The 25,440-nt window shown below is 41.5% G+C and overlaps 1 protein-coding gene across 24 annotated transcripts in view; it reads left to right on the top strand.

The window, feature by feature from the left end:
• PRRC2C (proline rich coiled-coil 2C) overlaps positions 1 to 24,806 on the top strand; it is a 76,673-nt gene extending 51,867 nt beyond the window's left edge. For 5 of the 24 annotated variants that reach the window (XM_075156682.1, XM_075156685.1, XM_075156677.1 and 2 more), the window contains 15 exons: positions 1,766 to 1,855; positions 3,588 to 3,689; positions 7,923 to 8,136; positions 9,068 to 9,271; positions 9,946 to 10,067; positions 10,647 to 10,783; positions 12,796 to 13,030; positions 13,492 to 13,614; positions 15,217 to 15,435; positions 16,256 to 16,330; positions 17,475 to 17,578; positions 19,330 to 19,456; positions 20,431 to 20,667; positions 22,387 to 22,622; positions 22,937 to 23,141. In XM_075156682.1, coding sequence (XP_075012783.1) covers positions 1,766 to 1,855; positions 3,588 to 3,689; positions 7,923 to 8,136; positions 9,068 to 9,271; positions 9,946 to 10,067; positions 10,647 to 10,783; positions 12,796 to 13,030; positions 13,492 to 13,614; positions 15,217 to 15,435; positions 16,256 to 16,330; positions 17,475 to 17,578; positions 19,330 to 19,456; positions 20,431 to 20,667; positions 22,387 to 22,428 — 2,031 coding nt within the window. In that variant the 3' untranslated portion in view covers positions 22,429 to 22,622; positions 22,937 to 23,141. The other 19 variants (XM_075156687.1, XM_075156684.1, XM_075156702.1 and 16 more) reach the window with 16 other exon arrangements.
• The last annotated feature ends 634 nt before the right edge of the window (positions 24,807 to 25,440 follow it).

Genomic DNA, 25,440 nt, shown 5'->3' with positions numbered 1-25,440 from the left:
TAGCAATAGTCTTGATCTGATTTCTTTTGTAAGGAATTTTAGTGCTGAGACCCTGTAAAATTTGCATCCAAACCTTGAAGGAATTTTAATGAAGTTATATTAAAAATTTCCTCTTTCTTATGCAGTAAAGCATTTTAAAAAACCAAGAAGCCAGTTAATTACTTCATTAGAAGGACCATGTGATTAAAGCCCTCGTGGGCTTGCCTTGTTCTACCCAAATTAAGGTTGCCTATTGGAATCAAATATAAATCTGCAACTTGCAGTTTGGTAGTTCGGATTGTGGGAAATATCGTATATCTCTTATTTCACCAGTTTAACAAGTGAAGGAAGTAACTAAATGGAGAAAATAGTTCTGTTTTCCTTCATAAATACAAAAATAAGTCAATGTGCACATCGTGTCCTCTCTCACGCCATTATGGTTTAGCTTGTCCTAGTCTTTTACCAAAATGAGCTCATCGTTTTAAGGAAGGTTCTTTGTTATTTGCCAGTTAGTATCTTGATGCTTTAATTGCTCTTTTAGGAGACATTGCCATAGGCTTGAGGAGTAAATTGAGTGTGCACTTTTTTTAATAGCTTATCATCAGCATACTGGTTGGATGCAATTAAACAAGCGTTACGTGCTTTGTGCCTTCAAAATCATTATGTGTTGGCAAGTCCAGGCACTCATCAGCAGTCCTGCTGCTAATTTGTCCTTCAGCTCCTTCTTGGTGTTTGGCTCTGTAAAAATGATAGAGCCTTTTCTGGGCTTCAGTCATGCAAAACTTGGGAGTTGGCAGTGCTTGCTAGAGAGTGGATCTTGGTTAATTCAGGGTCACACTGTTTATCTAATAAAGTCTGTGGGTCAGGTTCTGATAACATCTGTTTGCCTGTCCAGAATACGCTCAGTAGATATCTAGTGACAAGAGCTAAAAAACAGTGCTCAACACGGCTTCACAGAAGTACCAGTGCCTTTTTTGTTCATTGTAGGTCATTCTCGAGAGAGCTGGCAGTGTTATCAATGAGACACTATACCTACAACTGCAATAGCCACGAGCTACAGCTAGGTCCATGAAAGTGGACGTTGTTCATTGAGCAGATTAAGGTCCACCTAACTGTGACAAATAAGCTTCAAGGAAAGCCTCTGGGTAGACTAGAAACTTCAGCCGTTTTCTTCCTTGAAATCACTACCCAGTGCAGAAATCAGGAGGTAGACTTCATCATCCAGAGAAACTGAGTCTTGTGACTTTCAGAGGCAGGACTTAAAGGAAAGAAGATTGTTCCGCAAATTGCAACCATCCTTATGTGTTCTTTTCAGTCTGGAGGGCCTTACTTGTCATAGGTTTACCCAAGAAATTTCTGTATTTATTTAAAGCTACAGAAAGCTTTCAGCTAATATATTTTACTTTTTAAATAGGCTAAAAGTGCCCACAGGTGGCTAAAGCATCTTGGGTGACAAATGATGTTATGCCACCACAGTTCAATATGTCTAGTGCCCAGGCAGTACATCACTGAATATTCTTGCTTTACAGACTGTATTTTGACTTGTCTCCAGGTGTACGTTGTGAGGTCATGAGGCAAACTGTAATCTCCCAAGAAGTCTTCTGACCTCAGTAGCAATTCAGAAGCAAGAATTGCTGGACATGTCTTCTAAGAAAAAACTGGTGTGAAATTCTAAACTTCTGTTGCTTGGTGAACTCCTCCTGTAGAAAGGCTGACATCTGTCCAAGAAACTTAAAATCTAATTTAGATAAGGGAGATATTTTAATGGAATTATTTTTCTTCACAGGAGTCTGTAACAGACTACACTACACCTTCTTCTCATCCTAACACAGTGGCTACTAGCAGTACAAAAATGGAGGAGACTTTGGTGACGAACGTAAGTCTATTGTAGTGATCGTCTTGACTTTGAAGACAAGAAAATATTTTCGCACTTCTTTAAAGCACAAAATAGTGCCTTCAGTAAACAAGTCACTAGGGTTTCTTTCATGTTATCTAGCTGTGCATTGTCCAGTAATCTTATTCTGAAGGACAGTTGGTTTGATTAGTATCTGTTCTGGAATTCTTCATGTATTTTCTTGTCTTTTGAACAACCACAATGAGCTAAAGAGCACAGAAAGTGGAGAAGATGTGTCTAGGGGCAATTCTAAAAAAGCCAGGATAGGCATAAGGCGAGAGCATGCTCTCGGCAGCAGTTGGGACTTGAACCTGGTACCAGCAGCAAAGCTCTGTAGGCAATTTTGAAGAAAGGCTTTTACAAACAAAGGAATTTTGAGCTGAAATCACAGCAACTGCATGTGAAGGGAGCAGCTTAACGGTTTCTGAAAGCAGACAGCAGGCTTTCAGTTGTTCATTTGCTACGGAGATTAGGTGTGTGCAGTCCTCAAAGCCAATGATCGTGACTGTGTGAGCGTGGTGTAGCGATTGAGAGGACCAGCTGGGTTGTGACTTGTAGCAAAGTCAAGTTTGACTTGAGTGTGCTGGGATGTCAGGTTGGGAACTTGTATCTTGTGATTTTTGTTGTTTGAGTAGCAGAAATAGAATTAGCTCAGAGTTGAGTCCCTTGTTGATTGTGAGAGGAAAGAATCATACAGTAGGATCTCAGGTTTTTATGAAGAGGTGTTGTGAATTCCATCTAAGAAATGCTTTTCAGCTTACTGCGGCATCCTTTAATGCAGTTTTGAAGCAATACTGGTTGAACTTACTCTTCTGCTGGATTTTCTGGTGGTGTTGTGGTTGTGCCTTTGGTGATTAGTGTGGAAGACTGAATTCTTTTGTGTTAATGACGTTAGTGTATGCTCCCCTGTGGGGTGTTGGAGTTGGATTTGCAACACAGGAAATGGGGGCTCCTGGCCACAAAGGATCTTTGCTATCACCTGCTTCAAAGCTTCGGTATCTCTGTCTTTTGGATTAGCCTTACCTCATCCAGTGGAAGTCCATTAGCTGTGCTCTGAATGGAGAAGGAAATGGTCAGAAGTAATAGACTGGCCACTGCAGTATTTTTGATATATTTCATTTAAAACTTCTAGGAAATCCATCAGTGTTTTCTTAGACAAAGATAGCAATAGCATTATGTCACGTTTATTTCCTTAAGTTTCACATCTTTCATCTTTTGGAAGACAAGATAACTGAATTCAGTTATTGGATGGCAAATCTGTTTTGGTTTGGTTCATGGTCTGGTGACTTTGAAGGTTTATAGCTTCCTCTTTTCAGAAACTGCATCTCAGAACTCTAGGTCATGAAGCCCCATGTACTGTATTGGTACAAAAGGGGCCAAACTTGGCTTGGGAAGAATTTTTGCATATCAGTAAACTGAAATGGTACTTTAAAGTAAATCCCAAAGCAGAAAATTGGTATTTGTTTATGCAGGAGACATGGACACTTTAGAACCTTAGTCTTCAGCCTCTTAAAAAGAGATGAGAAGCATCTCAGCACCTGCTGAATGGCCTTTCCCCGCTTACCAAATTTTCACCTTATTTTATCAAAATCTCCCTGCCAAATGCTCAAGCCTTGAAGAAATTGTAGCTCACTTAATAAAGCTTGAGCTTTGCTTTTCTGGGGCTTTTGTAGTAGACGTAGTTAGAATGTGATGTGTGTTGCCTGCCTTTCAGGTGCCCCTGCCCCACACCCTTCCCCTCCCTAGGAGGGAGACTCTACAACAGAGCTCCAGCCTAACTCCAGTTTCTCCCGCTACCGTCGACCTCACCCTCAAGGTATGTACCACATCCCTCTAAGGGTCGTTTTCTTGCATGCAGGGGAAAAAGTTAATGGAGAACTTGCTGGTGAACCTTTTTTTTAGAGCCTTCCTTTGTTTCCTCTGCTGAACTGCTTTTGCATAAAAACGGATGGCTGAAACACAAGACTCTATCAAAGGATGCATTTAAATTATAAATCTCTAACCCCGTTTTGCATTAACACTTGGCATCTCAACCAATCTTGGCTCCCACTGCCCTGAAAAAAAAGATCCTAGCATTTTAGCATTGTACCATAGTGTTCATGACAAACCATCAGAATCTGACTGAGGTTTTTTGAGAGTTTAGCTTAAAGTAAGTTGCCTGGTTTGGTATTAAAGGCTGTAAGGAGTTGCTTGGTAAGCAGAGCTTGATTTCTTCTTAGCTGTAAGATTTTGGTGCAGTGATAATGTGGTTTTGAGTTGGATGGCTAAAGTTCTAAATAATTAAATGTAGGTGGTGTGTTGGTGTCTATGAAGGGCAGTTTGATCAGCTAGTCAGAACGTGTTTTGTTGTGTTATAAATGTTCTGTTGTTTTCTGCTCTCCAATGTAGAGCAAGCGTGTAGAATATTTTGAATGGTGTTTTCCCATTTTGTTGGATTTTGGACTGTGTGCATTGTATAACTCACTAACATAGAGTTGGGCTCTAGCTTTGCTACTGTATCTTTAGAAGTTTTTGGTCTGGTTTTTTTTTTTTGGTGTCCTAGATCAGCTTTGTGATTATGACTGCAGGTGACTGAACCAGTAGAAATACTGTTGCTGCTTCTAGTATGAAGGAAGAGTGATGTTTGAACTTAGTTTCTCTAATTTTTTAAAAGAAGAAATGAAACTAGGGATTGGATGCAGAACTAACACTTTGGAGAAACTTGCTTGTCAGTCCCAGTGAGACTTGCATCTCACTGGCATGGTTTGACAGCTGCTTGCTCATGTTCTCTACAAATGATAGTTATTAATGATCTCTTATTGAATCTTTGCTTTTCTTTTGTTAACACTTTATTTCCTGACAAAAACGTAACATCACTTTAAAACAATAGACCAGCAAAAATGGGGAGAGGGCTGGAGAGGGACAAGTAATTTAACAAAATTCTGGTTTTCTATTGCATTCTTGTATAATAAGTTACCATAATCTGACTTTCTGGCGCCTGAAAGCATTTTTCTAAAATAGCAGTCTCTGACTGTTTAGCAGCTGGATATCCGATTCACGTGTAATACAGGTAGGAATGTTACTAGGGCATGATGCTGCAAAGAATGTGGCACTGCTCAGTTATAGAGCAAACTGCGGTGTTTGTGTCATTCATCCTGCAGTTTCTTTTTCTGCTGTTCTGGTGTCAGGTGATTTGATTGCTTTCTCGGTGGATGATAGATCTTGGATCTTGTGTGCTAACAAAATATGTTGAAGATCCATGTTTTGAGGCTACCGTGAAGAACACTCTGACCAAAATCTAAATGGAAAGGCATTTGGATGCAGCTTTGTCTCTAATTTCTGTATTCCAGCCACTGGAGCTCTACCTCCTTTTTGCAAATGCTGAAGGCAACAAGCTTGTTTTGAAGCATGCGCTGAGACTATCACTTTCACAACAGGCCTTCTGGACCAGACAGAGCAGAGCTGCTCTTTGTCATCCTCTTCAATATAATCCTTGCTTCTTCTAAAAGATCCTTTTGGAGCAGCAGAGGGGAAAGCATTTCCTTCCTTCCCTTAAAAGAACAAAATCTCCAGGCTTTGCCTCCATAAAGAAATAATCCTCACACCTCCTCTTTCCTCCATCCCCTATCACAGAAAGCTGTCTGTGAGGAAACTCGGCAGGGGAACTCAGCCACAATTGCTCCCATTACTTGGCATCATTCTGCCAGGGTGGTATAAGGTGTTCATATGGGAAGGCTTATTGAGATCTCATGTTTCCTTGGAGTAACTTTGCTAAAGATACCTTTAGTAAAGCAGACATCCTCTTAAGGACTTAGCTGATAGGGCTATTGGTAGGTAAGGAGCTCGGCAAAAGGAAGTCCAAAGCAATCTTAAACTAAGTTGCCTGGCCTCTTCCATGTTCTGAGGTTCCATCTAAAATTCCTGTGTAGGCATCTGGTCCAGAATCTGACACGTCAACTTTCTTTTTCTGATCACTTAAACTTTGGCATACTTAAGGATACGCACATTGATACTTGTCTCCAGTTAAGTTTTTGGGTAATATGTACTGGACCATTATTGCAATGTGAAGGCCTCAATGGGTCAACAGTGAAAAGCCTCAAGCAACCATGATCTCCAACCTGTGCTCTCCTTTTCCCATAACTAAGCAAGCAGTGAAATTACAGCGCTTTCCCCAGCCTCGTTTAATTTGGAGCCTCTTAGTCCTTCATATCTGGTCTGTAGATGGTGCTACATTGGTGCTCCTAGAGTACCAGTCTGTTTTGCATCTTTTTGTCTGGCTTAAGAAGTTAGAGATTGTTAAGGAGCTCTCTAAAAGCAAAGCTGTTAGAAAACACAGGACTCTGTTATATGCACTTTATTGCAAATTGGTAGGGGTGTGGGATGATCTGGGATCTTGGCAGTGGTTAGGTTTGGAAGACAAAATGCAGTATGTAGACTCTAGCTTTTGCTATCAGTAGTTTCTCCAGGACATCATGAAACTCATTGAACGAAGCATCTACACCTTCTCGATTCAGACATTCACAGGTACTTCTTCGCTTAATACCAATGCAGTACAAGACTGTTATCCTGTCTTGCCAAAGCCTGTGGTGTTCAGAAAGGAGCCTCTAGTCTTACTTGTAGTCCACCTTAAGCAAAATTCTTTCCAGCAGATTAATAATAAATTTTGAAGTTTGCCCTGTCTGCAAGAATCGGAACCAATTTGGAGGAAAATGTTGTGGAGGGGAAGCTGAGAATGATTGCTGGGGAAGATGGTCTCAAAAAGGAAAATAAGTGACTTGCCTCCGAACGATTTAATGTGTAACAAAGTTTCCCTCCTCCCCCTTTACTCTTTTGAGGAATACAGAACTCCACTTTCCATGTGTGTGTGTATTGATCACCTGTTACCCGCTTCTTTGGATGTTGCTTTGCTTTTTTATCACTTCTGAAGCATCTAAACAAATAATCTAAGTGATGTTTGGTCTGTCCAGACTGTGCCTAACTCATGTAAAACAGGGTAGGTTGAAAGTATGACTTTCAGAGACTGCAAGTCGCAGTTAGGGGGCTCTATTGATCCAGACAGTGAGGTTGGATTTGTTGGTGAATGTATATTTACCCCTTTACATAGATCATTAAAGACAGCACCTGGCCTTGAGAAGCTTACAGTCTGCCAGATGAGCAATTTCAGCCTACGGCATCCAGCTCTGCTAGCAAAATCTTTGTTTCAATTGAGGACAGCTGAAGGCTGTAGAGAAGCCCATGGACTGTGTTTGAGCCTTTAAATTAGTGGGTGTAGTCTGAACATTAATTTTTCCTTTTCAATAGTCCCTCAAAAGTGTCTCAGTTCAAAGATTTGGCATTGCATGTCTAATGTAGCAATAATTAGATTGTTATTGGGTGCAGTAAAACAATAGTTCTTTCCACTTTTGGTGGAAGGGAATGTATAAAATATTTAAATTAAAGTTTCATCTTCCTTGCTGTGCAAGACTTAAACTTACAATTACTATAGAAATAGAGGAGCATGAAGCATTTTTAGCATTAATGTAAAGCAGTGTGCACAAGCTGTGTCAGCTCGTGATTGCTTCTTGAACAGCACTTGCTTTGGAAATCTAAACTTGACTACACTCATGTTTACTGAAGTGTGCATTAGATATTTTTGGTGGTCACTCAGAGTGGATGATTTACCAAGAAAGCAAGAGGCTGTTTCATTTAAATGACCCAATAACTTGTAAGTGAAGGACTTCATGGAAATATTTAGAGGGTTTTTTACCTTTCTTTTGCTCACCGTGTCTTTTGCTTTTCATGTCAAACAAAGCCAAGCCAAGCCAAATTAGTGTGAGTGGATTCTCTTTAGAGCATTGAATGCTAAGATGATGAAATATGCACGTGTGCAGTTGGACAGATAAGAAGCTCCAACTTAAGGCTGTATGCTTTTTGCATGAACAGAGTTGCACGATTATGGTGACTTTTAAAAAAGAGGCTCGCATGAAGCCTGAATTGCCTTTTGAACTAAAAAGAACTGTTAAAAGAGGAAGACTCTTTGACTAGTTTAATCTTCCTAATAGATGAGGAAATTTTGTTTTCTTTTAAATAGATGGAGTCTGCACGCAAAGCATGGGAGAATTCCCCGAACATGGGGGAGAAGAGTTCGCCAGTGACCTCAGCAGCATCTCCCATTGCTGGTGGCAGTGGCAGCAGCAGCAGCAGCAGCAACACTGGGCCAAGCAGTGGTACTTACAGCTCTTTCTCTAGTGCATCAATGCCTCCTATTCCTGTGGCCTCGGTTACACCAACAACTTCACTATCAGGTACCAGACATCAAGATTGTAGTGGTCTGTTGTATTGCTCCTTGGTTACGTTTTCCAAGAGATTAGATTCCTTTTGGAATTCTGTTTAATGCAAAGCCAACAGTGTTATGCTAGTATGAAGTGTTGAATCTGAACAGCAGCTTCCCAAATACCTTTTAATTAATGAGGAGATACTTCACCTGTTTCACTTCAGTCAGCTGAAAAGAATATTAAGATGACATCTCTCTGCCTATGCTACTTATATGGACTTGAAAGAGGAGGTAAACTTCTGTTGGCTGCCTTATTGGTTTCATTTTGTTCAGCTGAATGAAGGCAAGCAAGTAGATTTTGGAGCAGGTGGTGGTTCTGATATCCAGCTAGTTGCAGTCTTACTTTCATTTGTGCTCTTGCTTTTGGAGTCAAAACTTCAACAGCTCATACCAAGATCCCCTCACGCTAGGCAGCGCAAATGTCCAGCTGCTCTTCAGAAATAGTGCTGGTTTCCACCTTGGTTCTTTGCTGCAAACAAAAGATGCTATATCTGATTAAATCTTCACACCTTGGAATATTAGAATGCATGCCCAAATCTGAGCTGAAGTGCTTGAAAAAGACCTTTCTTGGGAGGCCGGCTCTCAACCATGAGAGGCACAACCACCACACACTGCAATATTTTGTTGCATAACTAACCAAGATGTCTACTTCAGTATTTTTATATGCTCCTGTACTTGAGAAGGGAGATGTATTTATGGTTGCAGTTCTTCCTCTAGTGAACTTAACAGAATTGTCATCCCTGTCGATCTTACGTTGATGGAAACAACTGCGTTAGGTTTCAGTGTTCTTAACCAGTTGTGGCTGTGCTTGCATAGCTGCCCAAAACTTTGACCACTGAAAGATGAGGCTTTGAAATATCTTTAGCTGTTTTATGATGTATGACTTGTTTCTCTCCTTCTAGGAGCTGGAACATACACAACCTCTTCACTGAGTACGAAGACTGCAAGCACCTCAGACCCTCCTAATATATGTAAAGTGAAACCACAGCAGTTGCAGACAAGCAGCCTAGCTTCTGCCAGTCACTTTTCCCAGCTGAGCTGCATGCCATCCCTCATTGCCCAGCAACAGCAAAGTCCCCAGGTCTATGTGTCCCAGTCTGCAGCAGGTAATAGTGTTTATGGCTGAGAAGCCACGTGTCTGCTTTTTTGGAGTTCTGAAGCTGGAGAGTTGAATTCAGTTTTGATTTTATCTGCAGTAAAGACAGAATGATGGAGAGCATTCTGTAAGCAAATATTCCTTAATTATGTCTAAATATGCAAGTTTCCATCAGTAAGTATAAAGATAATACTGTGTTGTTAGTTTGTTGAGGGAAGCAAGTCTGAATCTCTTGATGTATCATTTTTCTGTTGCAGAATTGTAAATCACTATTTAAGACCAAGAATGACTTAGTCTTGACTTCTTTCTTAAAGTGCTATAATAGTTTAGAATCATGGCATTTTTCTTTAAAGAAAACCCTACATATAGTTAACCGAAATTGCATGACATGTTCTTCCCCTTCCTTCACTCAAACAGCCGTTTTGGCCAGAATCTGTTGCTTGTCCCCCAAGAATTGCGTGGGACTGGAGATGCATATGCAAGACTGATAGGTTCTGGGGGTGAATTGGAAAAGATACCAAAGCTGGTTAGACACCCAGGTCTTCAGTTGTTTCTTCGCCCAGTCTGTCTGGTAGCTGTCGCACTGGGAAGTACTGACAGTGGCTGCATCTCTAACTCTTGATGAAAACCTTTCTAGCAGGGAGATGTTTAGAATCAGGTACTAATTGTATTGCTCTTCCTGAGGTACTGCAGCTCAAATCCCAGCATTTTATATGGATACGAGTCATCTATTCAACACCCAACATGCACGTTTGGCACCACCTTCTCTGGCCCAACAGCAAGGCTTTCAACCAGGGCTTTCTCAGGTATTTGGGGATTTCTTTTTTCTTTTTTTTCCCCTCCTTGTCTCTTTTGCCTTTAAAGCTCTACTAATGAGCTAATGGGGCAGGGGAGAGGAGGACTAAAGACTTTGCAAAAATGAGATCATGCCTGCCTTTGCTCTCTCCTTCTGGTGCATGCGTGCGGTGTTTGATCTCTACTCTTCCTGAGAATGAAAGCATTTGTCTTGAAAGTTGAGAGAATAAGCTTTCACTCACAAATATACTTTATGTAAAAGTACATATTCACGGGAGGTGTTTGTGTGGCCATGTTAGTGCAGGCTTATTCAACTTTTGTAGTAGAAAATTGTATGCAATCTTGGGCAGTTGTTCTGTATGCAAATCTAAATGATTCATTCAGTCTCTGCTCGCTGTTTGCAAGGAAAAGTGTAAAATTCAACTAGAAAGTAATTTTCTGAATGGGAGCAATGCCAGGTCTGCATGCAGCCTTGGGATTTGGCATTCTTCGTTTACTTTTTATAATGTTACACAAATCCTGGCACACACTGTAGCTTTTCTACGTGACTTTTGTCCTTGGATATTTAATGGTTTCTCTTTTTTATGCAGCCTGCTTCAGTTCAGCAGATCCCCATCCCCATCTATGCACCTCTGCAAGGACAGCATCAAGCTCAGCTGAGTTTAGGAGCAGCACCAGCTGTTTCACAAGCCCAAGAGCTGTTCAACTCCTCCTTACAACCTTATAGGTAGGTAGCATTTGCAAATGTCTTTGTTTTTTGAGTGGCAGAATTTCTAGAACTTGCTTCCCTGCAGAGTTGTGTTCTGTGCTCAATAGCTGCCTCATCTTCCTGTCTTCCCCCAAATCTCTTTTGTCTGTTTGTCTGGCTGAGAACTCTGTGTGCGGATTGTCTGGCTAGTCTGCATATGCAGATGTAGTTGTGAAATAGTGGGTTCAAAAATTATGCATGATATTTGTATCTTTAGGAAACCAGGCTAAAAAGCTGAAAACACCAGTCTTTCATGCTAAGAGAACAGAAAAAGAGGAGTCTGTCTGTTTAATTCAGTAATTTGTGTTTGTTATCTTCTAATCAAACCAACTTTGGAGTGTTGAAACACTTTGAAATCCTAGTTTGAGCCCCATAGGTGGTAGAAACTTAATTTCAGATGCGTAGGGAATAGCAGGGTATGTTTTAGAATAAATGTTTTCTGTTTGCTACAAAAGATAATAGGAAGACCAGTATGTCTCAAATGGCATTGATAGCCAGACAAACTTCCACTGTAAGCCTTTCCAAAGCTTCCTTGCAGTTCCTATAAAAACTGATTCACAGTGGTGTAATTCTGACAAATTTTTAGCTTCACTTTGAGAAAGCTTCTTTGGAAATTTAATTACAGGGTTTTGCATGTGCTGTAGCAAAACCTGCTTGTTGCAATGTAGAAGGCTAAAGCCACAGAAGGTTTAATTGACTACATGTGTATCCTGACTTTGTGCTTGGCTGACTTTGTTGGACCAAATAAATATTGCTGGTCCTGACACAGCTGACAAAAGTTGTTGCAAACAGTTGGCTAGTTGCAAAAACACAAACAGTCTGGCATGCGGTCCAGATTAAATAAATGCTTCTGGCTGATCTGGTCACGCACAAACCCAGTATTAATGGAGTTTTGGGTTGTGCTATTTATACGAGTATGAATGCTTTTCCCACATCTTTAAAGGTGCAGAGGAGGATAAGCTTTGAAATGTACAGGTTACTGGTTTAAAAAACAACAATAAGAAAAAAAAGCTTGTGAAAATGTTTTTGGCTACGTTGAAGACAGTCCTCTGCATGCGTTCTGGAAAAGTTTCTCCAGTGCTCAGAGTACAACTGTAAGAATGTTTTGCAATTAGGGAAAAGTACAGAACAAAGCTAACCCGGGTGTTCTGTTAGGCAAGCACATGGCCACTACACTAACAGATTAACAGGACCAGTGCTATGCTGGTACATATCGACCAAGTGATAAAGTGAAAAGTGTTTTTACATCAAAAACACTCTCCTCTGAGCTGAAGAGCTTTGAGAAGGGCATTTATTTAAAAACTCTGATTCTTCAGTCTGAAGGTGGCTGTTCAGCAGGCTTTTAATGGAAGTGTTTGGATAAATACTTTGTGTGGTGCTTTGTGGTACTGTTTTTGGTCTTTGTTTTTTAAACAAACTGCAACTTCCCCATGCTGGTGACAAGGGAACTGAATATCTAGTTAAAATTAAAGGCTGTGGTGTCTGCCTGTGTTACTATTTTGAAGCCAAAACATTCATTTGGAAGCTACAATTGTCAGCATCCAGTGATTTAACCTGGATTAAAAGTTGGACTATGGAGATCTGTGAAGTCAAGAGAACAAAGCAGTTTACTCTATGACTAAGTGGAACTGCTCACATGTGGTGCTTCCCCACTGTCCTGCCTTATAGCACAGGAACTAAGAACTGGTAGCTTCTGTATGTTACGGTTAAGTTATGCAAAAACTATTTTAGCACACACATCTAAATAGCTAAGTGTACTTTAAGATTTAAATAAAAAGTCTAGTCATTTTCTCTTGTGGCCTTTAGTAGCATCTATTATTTTGTGTGTGGAGTAAATAGAAAAATCTACCACCTACCTTAGGTGAAAATCTGTTCAGTAGAGCTAAGCATTCTAATTCCACTTAAAGAATATAACCTGTGTTCTTAATTTTTGGTGGCTCATTGTTGAGCTCTGTCTGCATTTTTATGTATAATGCTTGAATCTCTTGCAGATCCCAGCAAGCTTTTATGCAAAGCGGTTTGTCTCAGCCATCACCAGTAGTTCTGTCTGGTACGGCCTTACACAACTTCCCAGCAGTACAACACCAGGAGCTTGCTAAGGCACAGTCAAGCCTGGCATTTCAACAGACTTCTAATACACAACCTATTCCTATCTTATACGAACATCAACTTAGTCAAGCTTCAGGACTGGGAGGCTCTCAGCTTATTGATACACACATTCTCCAGGTAGGAAATGCCCCAAAATGCAAAACTTCTGCAATGGTTTGATACAGATAATGCAATAATAAATCAAGTATTGCTCAGCTTGGGATAAGCCCACCTCTGTGATAATTCCATGATAGTCAAGGTGGCAGGAAACTTAAGATGCTTGGAAGAGAATGTTCTTTTAATTTCATAAAGGTATATTAGCATAATCTCTGAATTGAGGATTGTTCCCCAAACTACAGGGCTCCTTGCACTTCTGTCACTAATTGGAGCTTCAGGTTTAATTTCTGTTATGGTAGGTGATAAAGGGCTATTCTACCACTTGCAAATGAGAGCTTTATCACAATCTGAAACCTTCAGGTTGTCAGCTTCCTACGCTGTGATTTCTACTGTACTGGTTGAAATACGGAATGATGTGCCATGCTGTCTCAGAACTGCTCTCCTAAGTATCTTGATGTAATGGTGTCTCTCGCTCTTCTTAGGCCAGAGCTACGCTCACTCAGGCTTCAAATCTGTACTCTGGGCAAGTTCAACAGCCTGGCCAGAGCAATTTCTACAACACTGCACAGTCTCCCAGCGCTCTCCAGCAGGTAAACTATGGCATGGTAAATTTCCTAAATTGTATTCTTCTTAAAAGCATGTTGTTGTTGATGGGTTTTGTGGGATGGGGTGGAGATGGGGGTTGAGACAATCTTTAATTCTTCCAAAATGCAAGAATTGAAAATTGATAGCAAAGGAGAACTACTGCAGCAGCTCTGAAAAATTGAATTGCTGAGAAGTTGGATGGACAAAAGTTCATGTTGATCATTTGTCTCTGGCATCCTTCTCTTAAATAGCTCATTTTCCAGTGGCAGGCAAAGATTTGGTTGGCACGGTGATGTTGCTAATTGATTGAGGCATATGCTGCCTTTATGGGGGCAGGTATCAGTTAGGGGTGGTGGAAAGAGAGACAAATTCCAGGTGCTTAGTGCAGCCTAATTGTTAACACCAAATCTCATTGAGATGAAACCTCAGAGCTGCTACATATGTCAACGATATCAAAATATGTAGAAAACAAATGAGAAGTCAGCAGATAGATGATCATACAGCCAAACAGGACAGCCAAGTCAGTAACCAGTAACCTACATCAAGAGGCTTGTAAAATAACTCCAGTGATTTTAAGTTTTTTTAATTCTTTTGTGAAAGAAATGTTAATTTGATGTGTGCAAGCATTCTATGATATTTACAGGATGCTGTCTAGTGGTTTCCATCTTCTGGTTCAATTTTTTTATTTAAGTGGCTTTTAAAAAAAAAAAGAAAAAAAACTTATGATGGACTGGTTTATTATAATAGCCTACTTCATACGCATGAAAAGTTGCCAAGACAGAAATCTAGAAGAGTCTTAAAAAATTGGATTTCATCTCTTGGAAATCTAGCATAAAGTTTTAAGGACCTCTTAGAAGGGTTAGTGCTTTTAATGTGTTCGAGCTTGGCTGTCTCTATACTTTTAAACTGTTATCCTTCAGAGCAGAAACCTAGTAAGTCTTTCACATCTGGAGAATATCATATCATTCTTCCAGTCATACTTAGAATATAATTTTGCAGGTTGTGGATTGATGGTCAGACTAGGAAATGCAGTAACTCCTGCCAGTAGGGTCACTGCTGTGTTTTCACATTTATCACTACCATTCTGTGGTGTTTTCAGCCCACAGCACTCCCTGTTAATGCAAGCAAGGAACAGGCAGCAGTTTGTTGGTTTGTGTGGGGATTTTTTGTTTGGTTTTTTTTTTTTTAGCTCAAACTGCTGGCTGTTGGGGCTGCTGGAAAGTAAAATCTAGTTTTCATCCCAAACAGTGTCCTTATGACAACTAAAATTACTTGAAGTAAATAAATAACCCATCTACCCCCCCAGTTGGCTATTTCATTCTACTTTTATTTTCTGAGTTGAATTACATTTACTTCTTCATACAATGAAATCATGTTGAATGATGTTGGAGTTAGGAGCTAGCATGCAAGTTTGTTTCTGAAAAGCAAAGACCCAAATGCCATTAGAACTGTATATAAAGACAGGCTAAACAATAAATTCACTTGCTTGCAGCTCTCTGGGTAAATGTTTGAACTCATTAAGCCATTTACCTTAAATATACCTGACATCATAGAGCTAGTAAAGAAAGTTAAATAATGGCCCTTGTGTATATGTTACTGGTGATTTTGTACTTTTTTTCCAGGTGACGGTACCTTTGCCAGGATCACAGATTTCTTTGCCGAACTTCGGATCCACAGCACAGCCCCTTATTGCCCTACCCCAGTCTTTACAACCACCACTACAGCACACGCCACCACAAGCACAGGCTCAAAATCTAAGCAGACCTGCACAAGTAACCCAGCCTTTCAGAGGATTAATCCCAGCAGGAACTCAACACAGCATGATTGCTGCGACTGGAAAGGTAACGATACTGGTAGATCAACAGTTCAAAAATTAATACAAAGCACCGCTGTATGCTGTTTTACAGAACCAGTACGGCAACCCATGTAGACTCTTGCATGTAAAAATCTGCCTTGACTTTAAAAGGTAGGGAGGAGAAGATAGAAAAGCCAGTCAAGGTTAGTTCCTTAGTGACTGGATCTGTGCATTTTGTAAAGGTTCAGCTGAGTTTTTGTAGCTAACTTGATACTAGTCCATTTGCACTATAGGAATGCCTAGTTTGATAAAGACTTCATGGACTAGTAGGATATTTCATGTAGAAGCCATGTAGAAAATAGGAGAGAGCCATTGTTAGAGCAGCAGGCAAACAACGTTACACTGTCAGGACTGTTTTTTTTATTCTGGTCATGCATATGTTTGTCGTTTTTTTTTCTGGTCTCATACTGGAGCAAGTTGTATGGGATCAAGTCTTTCCAATGCAACAAACTGGAGTTTTAGGGGCTTCAATGGACCTTGTATCAGCTGTGACCTTAAAGCAGACTTAAACTCTACTAATGTTGCTGGGGGTCTGCTTTTCTGAATACCACAGCAAGGTGCATATTGAGAACGTAATATTGTATGCAAGGCGGGACCTTTGACATGTAAAAAAAAAAAAAAAGCTGGTCTTGCAGCTGAAGAAAACTGTCCTTGAGTGACAGCTCCAGTAAGGAGAGAACACTGAAATAGTGCAAGAAACCTGAATACCTAGGAGGAAATTCTCTCCTTTATCTGGAGCTGCTGTTGTAATTGCTAATGAGGAGATGCATGGGGCTGGCTTCCAATCACAAGGTCTCTTGTCTTAGATGGAATCACAGCTTTACAGGCACCTGGGATTTTCGGATAGTGTGCAGCACAGCGCAGTTGCAGCATACTTTCAGGTGAGCACTGGGTGACAACACTGGACGTGAACGCAGCTAACCTTTCTGTCAGGTACAGCGAGGTCTTTCCCCAGTGCAGGGAGTAATCTTGTTCTGGAGCTGCACCTGAAATCCTTACAGCTTGCGGCCTAGATTTTAGGGTGCTTTTGAGTACAAAATTACCCTGCTGTCCCAATGGTTTACAGCTGTGATAAGAAAAATCTCTCTCAGGTGTTAATTCCATGTCTTGGACAGTAATTGCAACCAGGATTCCAGATCACCTAGATTAAGTTTTCATCCTGTGACCCACCAAAGTATATGGTGATTTTTGCACCATGCTATTTTCCAGCTTCGTAGGATCTGGCCAAACCTTTTCACCTTTATAATTTTTATGAGCCCATCTTCCAAGCAGCAGCATGTTTCTTGCTACAGTTGTCATTGGAAAATAATCACTCACTTCAACAAGAAATGAGGAAGAACTGCACTGGGATGGTGGCCTTAGGTGACTTTCCTGCCTTATGTTAAGGGTTCCATCATGTTCCTGCTAAAGAAAGTCAACTTAAAACAGCCACTCACTTTTAACTGATTTATTGTTGCTGTTATGCTTCATGGCCGTACGCGGAAAGATACTATTCCAGAGACTAATTTATTCTGTTGAGTGTATCTGCAAACTAACATGCAAGATTCATTGCTCCAATTAGAGTCTGGAGATTTTTTGTGTGAATGACAGCACCATTTTTGCTATGCTTTTGGGTTTTTTTTATAGAACTGGATTATTTTATGGCATTCTTCAGCTTTTTTCAGGATTATATCTAAATATTTTCATGTGGTACCTGAGATGGGGAAGGAAATTTCAACCCCGAAATATTTTTTTTTAGGGCCAAATGTGTGAAATGAGTCACAAATCCCCTTTCATTATGCAGGATGATAAAGTTAGAAAGCCAGTACCGTTGCTGGAAGTGCCAAATAGTGCAGGAAAATTGTACACAGAGGTGCTTGTGGTGCTGGGATTGTCCTAATTATAAGAAGCTGTTTTGCAGTCTGGCTTTCATCTCCACATAAGTGACCTATTTTCACTGAGAAAAATGTGAGGTAAGCTAACAGTTACTTAGCAAATGTAATTTTTTTGAATTAGAATTAACATGTCAATCATTGTGTTTTTCAGATATCGGAAATGGACCTGAAGGCCTTTGGAGGTGGCATTGATGTTAAACCTGGAACACCACCAGTTACTGGTAGAAGTACTACTCCAACCTCCAGTCCCTTCCGGTAAATCTCTCTTAAGTTCAAAATTCCTTGAAATCAGAGCTAGAAAATGTACCTAGTCATGCATGAGCAGCCAATTCTGAAAGGTTTGAGGTGAAGGGCTACTAATATAAAACAAAATGCTTAAAAGCAGCATTCCAGTAGGTCATCAGATCTGCAATAGTTGGCCAGAAGTACATAGCTCTGAAATAAAACGTTAAAAATATTTTTTTGATTAAACGAAACTAAACAAGTCATGTAAAATGACCTGGGATTGTACAAGGAAAGCACAAAAGTGGCAGGGAAGATGTACTTTGGATAAAACTCTAAGACAGTTTATCTTAATTGCGGTGCTCAAAGTAAAAACACTTGAAGGCTTACACCACTGTTGTGGTGACAATTCTGTTAGAGAACTAAGAATCGTTGCAAGATCTATAAGCTTCTCACAAGTGAAATTAGTAAGCTGTTTGCAGATTTGCTTGGTTAATTGACAGAATTAACAGAATCTTGCTGATATGCAGATGAACTTCATGGTAAACCTGTTGGGCTGCTTGTGGGTGAAGTTATCAGGGGGCTGAAGGAACTTCCAAATGGAACTTTGCTACAAGATAGTTTTGTTCTTGGAAGCTGCGCTCCCATGCATAGTAACTATATTTGGTGGCTTTCACTGTAGCAGACTGTGTTCAGGCTTTTCTAGTGAAGTAGAAGTGAGAGTTTGAGCTCAACGCTGAAGTCGTGCCTCCAATACTTCACCTAAGAAAAAAGTGAAGGGATGAGGAAGAAGAAACTTGAATTTGCAAGCTAGTCAGCATTTAGGAGAATTGACTCGATGGTATATATCTTGGAGATTCTACACGAGATGTCTCTCTCTTAGCAACCAAAGCAGGGCTTATTATAAGCTTTTGCTCTTAAGTGTGGAGGTACTGGGAAGATTGACAAAAGCATAACAGATCTCAAGAGTCCAAAGTGAAAACTAAACAGAGACTTTAAGCTTACAAAATGTTGGTGTGTATTGAGTTTAGCTGGCTTCCTTGCCCCACTGGTGCCCCGCTGCTCATTTTATGTTAAGTAAGTGTATCACCCACACACTCTGCATGAGAACCCTCAAGCTCTATTTCCTAAAGAAGACTGTTCACTCTTTTCTCTTCCTCTGATGGCTGTTTGGTGCTCTTCCCCCAGATAATCTTTCAGGCTTCATTTAATTCATGGTGATTCAACAACTCTTAAAAGTTTCAATGGAGGGTCATTTTCTTAGCCAAATAAAACAGGGGGAGAGCGTTTTCTGTGAATTCTTGAAATCTGTTCAAGTGCATTTTGAAATATTTGACAACAGGTCAGAGTTGGAAGCAGCTGCACATGGCAGCTTTTGCTGTACATGCTTAATGCCTGTTGTGACAAGCTCTGAACTTGACACGATAGAGCAAACAGTGTAAAAGGGTAGGTCTGAACATAAGATAGCAGGGATGGGAAGGGGAACACACTTTTAACATCAGTATTTGTGTTACGAATACTTTTGGGAAAGGTCTCTTTCATACACACTTTACCCTGGAATCTTTCCATATCCTAAATATTTATGATTTCTCTTTGTATTCTTAAATTCCTGAGTTTGTTTGCATTTGAAACTAACAGTAGATACGGAATCATATCTGATACCAGCTTCTCTAAGAGATCATTTTTCCCCCTCCAATGCTGAATCTCTAGTTAAGTTGTAACTAAAGGCAGAAACATCCTCTGAATGAGAGCAGTGTGATTCTAACTGGTATGATTTTCTTTAGGGCCAGTTCTACAAGTCCTAACAATCAGTCCAATAAAATGAACAGCATTGTCTACCAGAAGCAGTTTCAGTCAGCAGCTGCTGCTGTGAGAATGACACAGCCGTTTCCTGCACAATTTGCACCACAGGTAGGTGACTGGTGGCTTCCTACAAACAAATCTGTTTCTCTGTATGACCTGGTGACTCTGTAACTCGGCTGTGTTTCCTCAGGCTTTATCATGGGGAGATACAAAATGGAATTCTTAAAATGAAATGGCGTGAGAAAACTGATTTCAAGATCAAAGCCAAAAAAAACCCTCTCTGATCTTGCTAACTAGTAGTGCAGATTTTGTGATGTGTTTGAGAGTTCTGGGCGCACTGAGGAATTCAGTACAAGTTGTGAATGATGCAGAAGAGAAGGTTGTTCTGCTGGCTTCCCCATGCAGCTGTAATGCACCTCATCCTGCAAAAACAGATCATTCGGTCGGGGAAAGGGAGAAGCTTCGTGTCTCAGAAGGGTCCCAGTGCATATTTTAAATGTTTAAAGACAAAGCAGATTTGCAGTTGTTTGTCTGAGATACAGCTCTGAAGTACTGATGGAGCAGCTGAGGTTGGAAAGGATCTCTGGAGGTCATACAGTCCATACAAAGCAGGGGCTGATGGCAAAGGGTTTGATCTGCTTCTGGCATTCCAGGGAGCACAGGGTGGTGCATCCCTGTTACAGGTGACTGTAGCCAGGCTGCTAGGGAAATACAGCCTCTGTAAAAATGTAGGGTATTTCTGTCTGTCTTTCAGCATTTGGAGTGTTTGACTGCAAGACTTGAGATTTGATTTTTGGATCGCCGTTAGCAGAAACTACCTAGCCTTTCCAGGGCTGCCTTTCACTAGTGACTCCTCCACTGCCTTGCGTGGGTCTTCTCCCTTATTACATGCTGGTTTAAGTTGTTGGTACTTTCAGGCACAGCAGCACTATAGGGCCTTTCTTAACATAAAAGCCTATTTTCTTGACATCAGTTTGACAGCAGAGCAGCAACTTTTTCCCCTTTAAAATAATGCCAACATGCAATCTAGTTGGCAGTTTTCTAATTGCGAAATGTCTTTTTGTTGTTTTTCCCCCACTTAGATCCTCTCTCAGCCTAACCTGCTCCCTCCATTGGTAAGAGCCCCATATACTAACACCTTCCCAGCGCCTGTTCAGAGGCTGCCAATAGTACTGCATAGTCAGATGCCGTCTCAGATGACCACAGGCCTTATGAGCCACCCTCGTTTACCGCGTGTGGCCAGAGGTCTTTGTGGATCAGTATCTGGAGCCAGAGGCAATCAGGCCCAGGCTGCGATGAAGGCTGAACGAGACGTGAAGGTTAGTATTTGAACAGCAGTGCTGTTAACACCAGTTCAGTCTTGACAGCTTGTAGGGCAGGAATGTGTCTGCAAATCATGTCTTAATTAAAGTGCCTCTGGACCCAGAGCCGGTAGCTGGGCCTTTAAGAGCTGAACACAGACCTTCTTTAAGCCCTGTTTTGGTTTGGTTTGGTTTTTTTAAATAAGAACTTTAGACTAAAAAATTTGTAGGGAGCTTCCTTTCTCAAATGGTCTTGTGGTCAGCAGTTGTTAAGCTGCCACTGCTGTCAAAGGCAATCTGACAACTAGGTTTCATTTTTGAATGGGAGATGAAGCCTACAAACCCAGTTCTTAACTATCATTTTGCATCTGCCTCCCCAGCTCTGAGCAGCAGTATGAACCTTCCTGTTCCAGCCAGCCTCTCTCTTTGGTGACTCTGGAGATTGATTTCCTGGTGGTTTGAAATGCCTGTGCTTAATGCCCTGTGGTGGAATGCAGTAACATGGTACACTCCACAGAAGAGGTGGCTGCATTGCAGTAGGAGTTGATGAAAGTCATCTAACTTGTTAAAGCAGTTTGGGACCCTTCAGGTTGAGGCAAACTCTTCTTACCAAGACAGGACTGCAATATGGGGCGTCTGTGTAGGGACACTATTGTACACTTAGCCTGTTTTCTGCAGAATAAGTTGCTTGTATGAATAGATGATAGTAAGGAGCTCCTTCATCTACTGTCATTTGCCGTAACACACGCATTGAGGTGTAAAAGCACGAGTGTGTTTTTCCTGGTTATGTCTGGTTGTAGGAGAATTGATTACCCCTTGAATTCTAGGTATTTGGTCCATTTAGTTTTCTACCACCAGTTTATGCTAGCTGTAGACTTACCGGGTGATGCTGAGTATATTGTCTTGAGTCTATATTACGAATTGAATCTAGCCAGTCATAGCAAATACTAATACGCAGTCCTGGTTTTCCGAATCTCCCTGCAAAAAGTGTTCAGAAGAATGTGAGTTATTTTGTCACGCTTGGTTACTTGTGATCAAGTCATCCAGCCTTCTAGCCTTAACCTCAGGGGGTGGCTGAAATCTATGCAAAAGATTTCAGGTGTCCATCTGGCTCCAGTAAAATCAGACTGTTGCTGCAGTCCTGCACAACAGAGTTCACAGGTTTGTTTTCTATTCTGTTGCTGGTTGAGTTACCTGGAGCAACTGCACAGTATTAAAGCCGAGACCTCTTGTTCCAGCTTTTGCTGTTTTGTCCCGTCCCCTCACCCGTTTTCTGTAAAAAAGCGTAAAATACTTAGAGAGGTACATGGAGGCTTAGTGTCTGGTATTGTAGTTGGGGTTCCTTGTATCAAGATATGCCTTTTTAATTTTAAAAAAGGTGTTTGACTGCATTGGGCTTAATTGTGCAGCTTCCAAAAGATTGAACTCTTAATGCAATTCCTGCTTTGCCTGAGTCTGGGCAGGAAAGCTGAGTGCTTGGTCTGAGGCATCTGCACAGTGGTTCACTGACACATGGAAGGTCCAGTGTAAAAATGTAACTGAAACGTGTAGTCACAAAGGCTGAACTTCACAGGTGCAAGTCAAGTTACTGGCAGGATTCAGAGGAGGGATTTGAAGGAAGCCAGGCAGTAGTTTGTGCTTCCTGGCATGGGCGCCTGCTTTGAGTGGGAAGCAGATAAGGCTTCAGCTTACATATAATGCAGCCTTGAACCCGGTTCACTTGCATCCCCATTGCAGACTCTGAAGCCTGTGTCCAGAACACCAGGGGGGAAAAATTAGGGTGCTCAGACTAGACTCTGCTGCTGTCCTACAGCCCCTGCGCTCAAGAAGCCCAGACCACACGGCAGGAGAAATGACAGCTGGCATGGCCCCCGGTGCCGACAGGAGTGTCAGGGCATGGGCAGCGCACAGACGCGCGCCTTCTGGTCATGTCTGACTCTTACTGAGGAGTGAAGCTTCAGTTTTAGCCTACGGTAGGCAGCGTTCATATTTTTTAAGCTCTGCAATAATAGTGGCATAGAAAGATATTAGATAATGCTTCAAACCGTTGTCCTTGATCCTCTTTTCTGGGGTGAGGATTAGGAAGAGCAAGGGAAGCCTAGGCATGATGAGGAGCCAAGTGCCCAGATGTGGTGACATCTGGGAAGCAACTGGATGGACACTGCCTTTCTAGGAAAGTCTGGCCACCGTGGTTAGTCCTTCCTCTTTCATTTAGGAAATACTTCTGTGAAGTCATTCTTATTCCAATGCCCTCTCTTCAGTAAACATATTTTCTCCCTTTCTTAAGGCAAAGCAGAGAGCAGAGGTACTTCAGTCTACCCAGAGATTCTTTTCTGAGCAACAGCAGCAGAGCAAACCCATAGGAGGCAAAGCGCAGAAAGTGGACGAGAACGGGAGCAAACCCACCGAGGCAATTGCTGACTCTTCAGGAGTCTGCCAGGACAAAACCGAGGAAAAGCCTACCCCTGCGCCTGCCGCGGCAACAAAACCTGTTAGAACTGGACCAATCAAACCTCAGGCAATCAAAACCGAAGAAACAAAATCTTAGAGGCTGTGTTTCCATGGAGGTGGGGGAAGAGGGGAGGGTGGGTGAGATGACAGCAGCATGAATTTGTAGCCCAAAGGACGAGACAACAGTCTTCTCTCCCTGCAGGGCTCTGAACAGCGTAAAGGGACATAGAAGCTATCAGCAGTTACGGATGCAAACTGCTGCGTATCCAACCGAGCTTCTAGGCTCTTTGGGCTCCTATCTTCTCTAACAGCATGGAGGCTGCTTTTGGTTCTACACGTGTGCGCGTGTTTTGGCTTACACACCTGTATGCTTCCCAAAGTGAAAAAAATTTGAGAAATGGCAACAGCGGGGAAGAAGGTGGTCGGGGAGGCATGTTCCTACCTGACAAGATGAATTCTCTTATTTTCTTCAGGCTCTGATCTTCAGCTGCTATTTATCTTTTTATAAACCCATGAGTATGAGAACATGCAGATCTGAAGATGGTGCTGGGCCAAGTAATGTGTGTAAGTTTTTAGTGACTTAAGAAGCTTCTATCTTGTAATAAACAGAGGGATTCATACAGCTGGCAAAATTGCCTTTGCCATGTGACATCTAACTTACCGTAACACAAAGAGTAACGCTGGTGATGTTGAATTTCCCTCTGAAGGCCGTGCTTTGCTGGCTGCTGCTTCTTGGATGACAGTATACTGTATTTAGATCACCATATGAAAATGCTACTTGGCCACCTGTGTTTCTCTACACCCACTCCCCCCTCAGTCGTTCACCTCTGGAGTTGAAAGGTTCATTGCATCAATAGTCAAATTTGTTCTGTTCACCTCTGTCCAGCTATCTTTATATGATGCGAGTGATCTTTAAACGGTTTCCAGCTTATGTCTGTATACAGCAACGAGCACTTAGAACTGTGCCACGAGAATAAAAGAAACCTTACCGGATTAAAGAGAGTTTTATCTAAAAGGTGCATTCTTTATATCAGAGCTGCGTCGCACCACCTCCTTGCCCACAGTGTGCTGGAAAGTAGAATCAAGTCGAATAAATGCCTTTTTAATTGTATCCTCTAGTATTATAGCTGTAGGACAGTACTGTATGATACTTCTGTGAATGTAAGATATCCTGTACCTGCTTATGATATGTAGTAGTGACTGTGCTATACTGGAGCTGTTTTTAATAATGTTATTCTAGAGGTTTTTTTCCAGACGATGATTGAAAAAGCTAATAAAAAGCACCAGGTACCACATCAGTAGCAGAATTTGCTGGTTTTTTCTGGGATTTTTTTTTTTTTTACATTTTTTGGAAGGAAGAGTGAGTTGAAAGTCTAATGTGTATAATTTTGTTCAAATGACTGCAGAAGCTGGAAAGGCTGTTGCTGCTATTGATGCCTAGTGAATCGCTATTGGTTATCTTTTTATATAAATATATATATAATTTGAATTTTTGGAAACTTTAGCTGTGATGTCAACTTTGGAAAAAAGTATCCCACTTGTAGTGTGAGTTGGCATTGTACAGAAATTAACAGCCATATTGGTCTAGAAATGTTAAACTTAATTTTTTTTCCATTTGTACAGGGGTAACGCACTGTATTAAATATGTACGGTCTTATTTACATGGGTTTGATTACAGAAACTAATAAAGTATTCTCTAAATAAAGTATCTGGGTAATCTCATGATTAGCGAAGTGCTGCAGGATGCAAGGAGAGCACCTGAACATCGTGTGCCAGGTGAAGAGTGTGTATTAAACCAGACGTGTAAGGAAAAACGGTTTGAAACAGCTTATTTCTGTTTCCCCCGGCACTTTTGATCTCGTTCTCCAGAAAGGTCTCGCAGGACGTGGCTTCTGTCTGGCTCTGGAAGGAGCCCGCCGGTTGCGTTTGCAAGACGTTACATCTCCGGCGTGTTGGGGAGCTGCACGGTGCTGGAGGCTTGCGTTTTGTTTCCGAGAGAAGAGCCGCTGGTCAGAGGAGACCTGGATGACCCCAGCCCCTTACTCTCATTTTAGCCGGTGGGTGACTACCGGCGCCGGCTGCGCAGGCACCCTCGCAGCAAGGGGCTGTTGAAAGCAAGAGGTTTCCCTGCAGGGGGAGCAGGAGCCTTGACGAGAGCCTTGACGTGAGCTGTCCCAAGGGAAGGGGAGGATTCCTTCTGCTGCTGCTCCCGAGCAACACGCACTCGCTACCGCGCATTCAAATCACACAATTACTGACTCGTGCCCTTCAGCACGGGGCAGGATGAAGGGCTGAGCATCCCAGCAGCCCTTCAGCTGCAGGGGTGAAGGCATCCCTGGG

Source organism: Calonectris borealis, chromosome 8 (genome assembly GCF_964195595.1).
Source record: "Calonectris borealis chromosome 8, bCalBor7.hap1.2, whole genome shotgun sequence".
Classification (NCBI taxonomy): domain Eukaryota; kingdom Metazoa; phylum Chordata; class Aves; order Procellariiformes; family Procellariidae; genus Calonectris; species Calonectris borealis.
This window is presented reverse-complemented; position numbering and strand designations above follow the sequence as displayed.